The 9,165-nt window shown below is 56.7% G+C and overlaps 1 protein-coding gene across 6 annotated transcripts; it reads left to right on the top strand.

Moving 5' to 3' along the window:
• The first annotated feature begins 199 nt into the window (after positions 1–199).
• Positions 200–9,077, top strand: ATG9A (autophagy related 9A). Of its 6 annotated transcripts, none has more exons than XM_058665031.1 (16): positions 200–350; positions 1,289–1,344; positions 1,713–1,844; positions 1,954–1,997; positions 2,556–2,620; positions 3,502–3,663; positions 3,765–3,906; positions 4,056–4,804; positions 4,892–5,045; positions 5,195–5,374; positions 5,712–5,960; positions 6,106–6,284; positions 6,413–6,530; positions 7,318–7,540; positions 7,658–7,803; positions 8,085–9,077. In XM_058665031.1, exons 3-16 carry the CDS (start codon positions 1,742–1,744, stop codon positions 8,088–8,090), a joined length of 2,520 nt encoding a protein of 839 aa, XP_058521014.1. In that variant the 5' UTR covers positions 200–350; positions 1,289–1,344; positions 1,713–1,741; the 3' UTR covers positions 8,091–9,077. The 6 variants fall into 6 exon arrangements, with proteins under 6 accessions (XP_058521014.1, XP_058521013.1, XP_004576870.1 ...); XM_058665030.1 differs by having other exon boundaries at positions 1,286–1,344; XM_004576813.2 differs by lacking the exon at positions 200–350 and adding an exon at positions 454–687.
• The last annotated feature ends 88 nt before the right edge of the window (positions 9,078–9,165 follow it).

Raw genomic sequence — 9,165 nt, 5'->3', positions numbered from 1 at the left:
TACGGAACAGCGAAGAGGACAAAACGCCGCGCCCGCACCTGCGCCCCGCCCCACGTAGAGCACAGAATTGGTCCTCCCAAGGCCCAAGAACCGCCTCGAACCTTTTAGTCCCACCCCCGGAGCCGACAATTGGCCGTTGTGTCTCCACCCCTCATGCTCATTGGTCAGGCTGGCTGCGGGTGACAGTGAGTGGCAGAAGCCGGGGCCTAGCGCTCCGGATCAAGCCGAGCCCGGCTGAGCAGACCCCAGGAATCGCTCGAGTCGCGGTTCAGGAGGTGACACGCGAGACCGATTTTAGAAATTCCAAGGCCAGGGCTGAGTCTGGCCGGGAGTGCCTGAAGAATCCGTAGGTGAGCTCGTGGCGAGCAACGGGGAAAGGGGGTGCAGCGGGCCGGCGGGGGCGCGCAGCCGGAATGTTTTGATAGCGGGCGCGCGCGCTGGGGGGCGCGCGTGGGTGGCGGGGCCGCGCTCGAGGGTGGCCGCTGTTGAGAGCTGAGCCCTTGGCCCCGGGGCCGGGCGACCCTGGGGCGCGCTGGGCTCGGGTCTCGGCGGCTGGGTGTAGGGAGCCCAGCCCAGCCGGGGTACCTGGCTCGAACCCCCCACCACGACCAACAACATCTGCAGGAAGTCCCAAACCTAGACCCTGCCTAATCAATGGGCCTTGGGTCTACACTGACCCCGTGAATGGTGAGTTTCCAGAAGGGCTGGGTTCCTACCAACCCAGGGAATCCCACCGGGCCCAGGCTGAGCCAAGATCCCTAATCCCCAGGGCCCACGCTGCCTGGGTGAGTACCACAGAGACCCTGCCTGGCTCCAGGAACCCATGAACCCACGGATTCACGCATGATTTGGGGTGTACACGGACCCAGACAGGACTTTCCATCCCAGAGCTCTGCCTGCCTGCGTTGTCTAATGTTGCTGGGGAAAGAAATGCCCTCCAAGAGGTCCTCTTCATTAAAGACTCTGAAGGGGGCCTTATAGGGCCCCAAGAAGCAGGTCTTCATTGCTGAAGCCAAGGTCAGGCTCTGGACAAACAGTGGGCTGCTTGACCTCAGACCCATAATGGCTCAGTCCCTACAGAATCAGGAACTTAACTTGCTGTGATCATGGAACTGAGTTGAGTGCTCCCAGACCTGGGGGCAGGGAAGTTTACCTTTTCCCCTACTTGAGCCTTTGGGAGCATTGGCCTCCTTTTTGTGGGGCTGGGGTGGGTGGCACTGTTGGGTTCCTCCCCAGCCCCTCTTCCCCATTCCCCTACCCCGGTGCCTGACAACTTCTCCTCCAGCAGCTGCCGAGCCAGGGCACCGAGGGCTGGAGTGGAGCAGAACCCTGTCCATGGAACTGGTAGGGCCATGTGCTTATCTCAAACCTCTGTTGAGAGAATGCTTCCAAACTGCTGGTGTCTCAGGGAGACCAGGGCTCTCAGAAGGGAAGCCAAGGGGAAGGGACCCTGCTCTCCATGAACTGAAGATTAAACAAACAGCTCCTTTCCCCCCCACACTCACCCAACAGGGTCAGATTCTGAATTCAGGTCAGAAAGGCATTGGAGGCAGCCCTAAGCAAACCATTTCCTGGGGTTTCTCCTCTTTGAGCCAATGAGAGGGACAGGGACTCTGTGCTCAAGGATTCACTTCTTGCCTAGGAGGTGGGGCAGCAGGTGCATAGCAGCTGGGTCTAAATCAGGGGTTTTTTTCTTCCTTGTCCACTGGCAGGTGGACAAGGTGGACAGGGGGCTGTGGTGATGGCGCAGTTTGACACAGAATACCAGCGCCTGGAGGCCTCCTACAGCGACTCGCCCCCCGGGGAGGAGGACTTGCTAGTACACGTTGCGGAGGGGAGCAAGTGTGAGTCCTTAGTTGGGACCGCCAGAATTAGCAGTGGGAGGAAGCTGGGAGAGAGTTGGAGGTGCCCTGGGAGAATGAGGGTCTGACATTTCTGTTCCTGTGCCCACAGCCCCCTGGCACCACATAGAAAACCTTGACCTCTTCTTCTCTCGAATATCCTTTGTGTCTCTCTCTGGGAGGCCTGGGACCTTTAGCCTCTCCCTAAGTCAGGTCCCTGATGAGAAGCAGGTGCAAGAAGCATGGCGGGGGCCGGGAGGGGGGTCTGACTCTTATCTTGGAAGAAGGATCAGAGCTTGTCTTGAGGCTGAAAGAGTCTGCTGAAATTACGATTGTTAAAAATAATGATGCCCCACATTCGCCAAGAGAGCCACTGCCTGCACGTACTTGGCAGCATTCATTTATAAGGAAACTTTCTAAGGGTGACCCTCCTGTTTGATGAGATGTTAATAATCATGATAATTAATGCCTTTTGACTCATTCGCTGTTACTTCTGTGTTAAAGATTTTACACGCAGTATTTCAGACCTCATAATCTGGTGGTGAGGCAGGTATTATTATTTCTAACTTACTCCGATGGACAAAAGCTAAGGAACCAGGGCAAAGCCACACACCTGAGAGGTTGCCAGGTCAGGACTTGAGCTCTGATGTCTGATATAAAAGCCTGTACCCTTAACTACTGCGTTTGCTGACCGCTTTTTCTTAACAATGACACGTTTACAATCTACACCAGAAGAATGGCTTCACATGTATGCTCATCGGGGAAGTCTTCGAGCTTATGTAAGTAGCAGGCACATGGTGTGGACTATGACAGCACTCCTTTACTGTCACCTCTGACCCTACTCACCAACACAGCTCAATCCTAGGCCCAAAACTCTGGTGGTTTTAGAACTCCATGTGACACTAAAATTTTCATGTTAGAAAAGCCTTCCAGAATCATAACTGGTTATGAACTGTACTACTGTAACAATATGGAGGAATTCAATATGGGGGGAGAGCTTGGGAAGGGGCTGAGGGAATCCCAGAGCCTATGAAACTGTGTCATAAAATGATATAAAATAAAAAATAATAATAATTTAAAAAAAGAGAAAAGCCTTCCAAATATTCTCCCATGAAGAGAACTCGGTCTTTGACCCCTCCATCCAAGCTCCAGGAGAATGTCCCTGGTTCAGTCGGGTGGTCCCCAAGATGCTAGCCACTGACTGGACGGAGCGTGAGTGGTCCCCAAGATGCCAGCCACTGACTGGACGGAGTGTGCGCCTTGCCTTCCAAGGGGGAAGGAGTGATAGGGTCTTGCCAAGGGATTGTGGGGTTGGAGAAGCCTTCCCTCAATACAGATCACCAGAAGTTGGGGCAGGGGGACATTCTCAAAAGACAGTTGGAGGCTGTAGACTAGAGACCACACTCATAAGACCTTTGAAAGAGTACAGGTGGCAGAGATGACTATAAAGTGAGGAAAAGAGGTGCTGTGGCTAACCACAAAAAAAGTCAATTAGGGTCTGAGAAGGTCCCATGGGTTTCAGCGGTAGCAAGAGCCATGGAGAGAAATCTTTGGCCCCTTCTATTTCCCCACCCAGCTTCCAGACTCTTCTCTTGCCCTGCTTTATTGCACTAGTATGCTTCTGTGTCTCAGGCCATACCCTCTCTTCCCAAATCCCCAGGCAGTTCCTCTTTGTGGTTGCCTTCACTACCTTCCTGGTTAGCTGTGTGGACTATGACATCCTATTTGCCAACAAGATGGTGAACCACAGCCTTCACCCTACCGAGCCTATCAAAGTCACGCTGCCAGATGCTTTTTTACCTGCCCAAGTCTGTAGTGCCAGGTAAGGGCTCCAGGTAGGAGGACACCCACCCCTGTGATTCTCCTCACAGGTGGTGAAGCAAATGTGGCATGAGGCAGTAAATCCTTCTTTTCCCACACCAGGATCCAGGAAAATGGCTCCCTGATCACCATCCTCGTCATCGCTGGTGTCTTCTGGATCCACCGACTTATCAAGTTCATCTATAACATTTGCTGCTACTGGGAGATCCATTCCTTCTACCTGCATGCTCTACGTATCCCCATGGTAAGACATAAGTTGGTGCAGCCTCAGGTGTCTTGGGTGCATTCCTGGGCCTCAGATGTCCTTACTATCATCTGTTAAGCCAGGCAACATCTGCTTAATGACTCTATCTCCCACACTTTGTCTCTCTCCCCCTCCCCCCACCACTGCAGTCTGCCCTCCCATATTGCACATGGCAGGAAGTGCAGGCTCGGATTGTACAGACCCAGAAAGAGCACCAGATCTGCATCCACAAGCGGGAGCTCACCGAGCTGGACATCTACCACCGCATTCTCCGTTTCCAAAATTATATGGTGGCGTTGGTGAACAAATCTCTGCTGCCACTGCGCTTCCGCCTGCCAGGACTTGGAGAGGTTGTGTTCTTTACCCGTGGCCTCAAGTACAACTTCGAGCTGATCCTCTTCTGGGGACCCGGCTCCCTGTTTCTCAATGAATGGAGCCTCAAGGCTGAATACAAACGTGGAGGGCAAAGGCTGGAGCTGGCCCAGCGCCTCAGCAACCGCATCCTGTGGATCGGCATCGCCAACTTCCTGCTGTGCCCCCTCATCCTCATCTGGCAGATCCTCTATGCCTTCTTCAGCTATGCCGAGGTGCTGAAGCGGGAGCCTGGGGCCCTGGGTGCACGCTGCTGGTCCCTCTATGGCCGCTGCTACCTGCGCCACTTCAACGAGCTAGAACATGAGCTGCAGTCCCGCCTCAACCGTGGCTACAAGCCTGCCTCCAAGTACATGAACTGCTTCCTGTCACCACTGCTGACCCTGCTGGCCAAGAATGGCGCCTTCTTTGCTGGCTCCATCCTGGCTGTACTCATTGCCCTTACGATCTACGATGAAGACGTGCTGGCCGTGGAACACGTCCTCACCACCGTCACGCTCCTGGGGGTCACAGTGACCGTGTGCAGGTGGGCAGGGCAGGAGAGCAGGTAGATTCCCAGGGCCAGGAAGGAGGCCTACATGTCTCGTCACCATGGCCTTTCTCACTGCACCAGGTCCTTTATCCCGGACCAGCACATGGTGTTCTGCCCCGAACAGCTGCTTCGTGTGATCCTCGCTCACATCCACTATATGCCCGACCACTGGCAGGGTAATGCCCACCGCTCGCAGACCCGGGACGAGTTTGCCCAGCTCTTCCAGTACAAGGCAGTGAGTGGAGTTGGAGTTAGGGCCTGCTAGAGACCAGCTGGGAGCTCGCTTGGTGGTGAGGGATATACTCGCTGTGCTCTCTCATGACCTGGGTTTCTCCCTCCCCCTTATTCGCTCCTCTCCCGATCCCCACACCCCACTCCTTTTAGGTGTTCATCCTGGAGGAGCTGCTGAGCCCCATAGTCACCCCCCTCATCCTCATCTTCTGTCTGCGCCCGCGAGCCCTGGAGATCATAGATTTCTTCCGCAACTTCACTGTGGAGGTAGTCGGCGTGGGAGACACCTGCTCATTTGCTCAGATGGATGTTCGCCAGCACGGGCATCCCCAGGTACAGGCAGAGAAGGGAGACCAGCAACCAGGGCTGCTGCTGCCCTCCACGGCACCTCCAGGCAGAGTGCAAAAAGGGTACCTTCTTTTGAGCCAACAGGCTACAGTGAAGGTAGCCCTGTACTGGGGACACACTGCTGCTGAATTTCAGCCCCAAACTCCCTGGCATATGATTTATTCCTGGGGTGGGTGCCTGGGGACCCTAGACAACTAGGGTGATGCTGCATTGCAATCTGTGTCCTCCAGGACACACAGCTACACCCACACACTGCAGGAAAGGTACAGGGAGGGTCCCTGGAAGAGGACAGGTCCTGCAAACTGCCACCTCCCTTGTGCAGTGGCTGTCCGGCGGGCAGACAGAAGCCTCCGTGTACCAGCAAGCTGAGGATGGGAAGACAGAGTTGTCCCTCATGCACTTTGCTATCACCAACCCTGGCTGGCAGCCCCCGCGCGAGAGCACCGCCTTCCTCGGCTTCCTCAAGGAACAGGTGCAGCGGGATGGGGCAGCTGCCAGCCTGGCCCAAGGGGGTATGCTCCCCGAAAATGCCCTCTTCACATCCATCCAGTCCTTGCAGTCGGAATCCGAGGTATGTCACAGGGTGGGTCAGGGAGCTGATGGGAAGAGAGGACATGTGGAGTAGAAGGAATCTTCCTGTTTGTCCCATCTGTGCCATTGAGTCCGGCGGCCCCTCTCTTGCCTTGAACTTTCTATGCATCCCTTTGTTTACACAGCCCCTGAGCCTTATTGCCAATGTGGTGGCTGGCTCATCCTGCCGAGGGCCCCCGCTGGCCCGAGACCTGCAGGGCTCCAGGCACCGGGCTGAAGTTGCCTCTGCCCTGCGCTCCTTCTCCCCACTGCAACCTGGGCAGGGCCCCACAGGCCGAGCTGCCAGCACCATGACAGGCTCTGGGTGAGTCGAGGTGGACCAGGACGGGAGGGCACGGCAGGACTTCCCCTCCCCCTCCTGCCTGCCAGCTGCAGCTCACCTGGGTCTCAGAAGTGCTGACGCTGGCTGGCTATCTGTGCCGGGAGGGACAGGGTGGATGCCAGGACTGCTAGCTCCGGGAGCAGCGTGTGGGAAGGACAACTGCAGAGTCTGGTGCTGTCGGAGTACGCGTCCACTGAGATGAGCCTGCATGCCCTCTACATGCACCAGGTGAGCCAGCAGCTGGGGCTCCCACACTGAACAGAGAGGTTTTATGGGGGTTTTGATGCAAACCAGCAGAGCATGGTTTCCAGTCCCTTCTCTGCCGTGTGCCTGCCCTGTGCTCCCCATTTGTGTCAACACTCTCATCATGCCTGGATGTCCTCTCTCGCCAAGTGTACTCCTGACCAGGGCCTCCACGCCTGTGCCATCTTCCCTGCTGTGAGTCCCCTCTCCCTAAGCTAGCCAAATAACTCCATCATCTTCATCCTCAGCTCTCTACTGTGACCTTTGCCCAGAAACTTCACTCTCACCTCCCTTGGCAGTGGCCTCCCTCGCCCACCTGAATCATCTTATTCTGGTTCTCGCCAGCTGACATCATCTGAAGTGCTGCCATTGTTCCCTCATTGAATTGTTTTTGGCCTGCCCCTCCTGTCCCACCCTCAGCCACCAGCAACAGCCTATGAGCCCCACAGGGATCAGCCTGGTGGGCTCTCTTGGTCTCTGTAACATTCCCAGCCCCAGCAGTGCCTGGCACTTGGCCTTTGGCATGTTCCTGAGTCATGTGAGTAGATCAGATATGAGCCCCCCTGCCGCAGCCCTGCACACAAGTCTTTCTGGGGATCAGCTGAGCTTGTCACCCACAGTAAGTCACATCTGTGGCACACCAAGAACATCACAGGGATCTGGGTCAGAAGTTTCCAGGTGAGGCAGGATAGCAGTGGCAACTGGCTGACTCTAGCGCAGGGGGCATGAACAGGTGTCTCAGACAAAACTCCCATCTGCTTTTCTCCCCCAGCTCCACAAGCAGCAGACTCAGGCCGAGCCTGAGCGGCACGTGTGGCACCGCCGGGAGAGTGATGAGAGTGGGGAGAGTGCCCCTGAGGAAGGGGCAGAAGGGGCCCGGGCCCCCCAACCCCTCCCCCGCTCAGCCAGCTACCCCTGCGCCACCCCCCGACCTGGGCCCCCTGAGACCACTGCCCTGCACGGGGGCTTCCAGAGGCGCTATGGAGGCATCACAGGTAGGCAGCATGCCCGGAGGCAGGAACCTGCAGAGAAGGATGGAGGCCAGCCCCACCCCCGCAGCTCCTGCCACCCCTCACAAACCCTCCTCATGTCTGTTTTCCTTGTCTCTCAAGATCCTGGCACGGTGCCCCGGGCTCCTTCCCACTTCTCTCGTCTGCCCCTTGGTGGCTGGGCTGAAGATGGGCAGTCAGCATCAAGGCACCCAGAGCCCGTGCCTGAGGAGGGCTCTGAGGATGAGCTTCCACCTCAAGTACACAAGGTAAGGTTTCTTGTGGGCCTGGGAAGAACTGCAAAGAACCATCAGAGTGGTGGCTCGCAGGCTGAGCGGAGGCAGGTGTCCCCCCCCAACCCATCCTGGGTATGCACAGTGCTCTCCCCTGCAGTACACACACACCCCATTCTTGCCTCCACAACGCTCCTGTCCCCTCCTTCACTCACATCCGTAGGAATCACTCTCCGTCTCCTGGATCTCTAGACTTCCACGGGCACAAAGGTAGCCAAGGCCCAATCTCCATGACCAACTGTTCTTTCTCTCCCCAGGTCTAGACGAAGCTGAGAAGGGTACCCGTGCCCCAAGGATGGAGGCCACTGCCGCCCATCGCGTGCCATGGGAGGGCCTTTGAGCATTGCCTGGCTCCCGTGTGTGGTGTGTGTGTGTCCGTGCCTGGCCAAGGGAGGAGGTGCCAATGGTGGACTTGCCACAACCCCAACAGACGAATCTGGGGGCACGCAGGCCTCTCACCTCATCCCCAGAACCCCCTTGGCTCAGAGTGTGGTGCTAGAAAACCAGTCCCCAGCCCAGCCCCAGGACTGCCAGTTTGGCACTGAGAGAAGCTGCCACACTGGGAGAACCTGTGCCAACTGTGGAGTAGGTGGGGCCTGGGCCTGGACCCTTGACCCCTGTAGCCCACCATCTTCCCAGCCCCACCTTGAACAGATGAGCACCTGTGGCTGTGGCCCTTACCTCACCTAAGTTCTTGCCCACTGCTACAGCCAGCTCACCTCTCTTCCACCCTGTCCCCCTGCGCGCATCACTGGCATGTGTGTGCTGTTTGTTCCTGTTCTGTTTGCTCTTGGCCTCCTCTGTTGGGGTGGAGGCCCTAGCTCCCAGCTTCCCATACCCCAATGCCATCATTTGACACTAAGAAGGAAAGTTTCTGAATTGCCAGACCAGGATGGAAACTACTGGCCTCTCCAACTTTTGAGGTCCAGTCCTTGGGAGACCGTACCCCCACCCCTTCCATTGCTGCTTATTGGGCCCCCTCACCACCCACAGGTGGGACGGACAGGGCTAGAGCATGACTTCGGCTGTCTACAACCCAGCAAGAAAAGCTGCAGCCCACTTCTGGCTGCCACCTAGCAGGGTAGAAGGGCGTTGCCCTGGGCTTGGGCTACCGCATTGCATGCTGGGACTCAACTCCTACCCCGTGGAGCACCCTACGCCCAGCCCTGGTGCACTGAGGGGACAGGAAACTGCAAACCGGGTGGGAATCGTGTACAGCTTGATTACCCTTAATAAAGAAGGGACTTTGACCAGGTTGCTGCTTTTTCTGTGTCACTCAGCTAGGAACTGGGGAGGCAAGAGCGAGGGTGTATATGAGTTCCTCCAGGTGCCTGGGGA

This window comes from Ochotona princeps, chromosome 5, assembly GCF_030435755.1.
Source record: "Ochotona princeps isolate mOchPri1 chromosome 5, mOchPri1.hap1, whole genome shotgun sequence".
Lineage (NCBI taxonomy): Eukaryota > Metazoa > Chordata > Mammalia > Lagomorpha > Ochotonidae > Ochotona > Ochotona princeps.
Note: the sequence above shows the minus strand (reverse complement) of the source record. Positions and strands in the feature narration are given on the sequence as shown.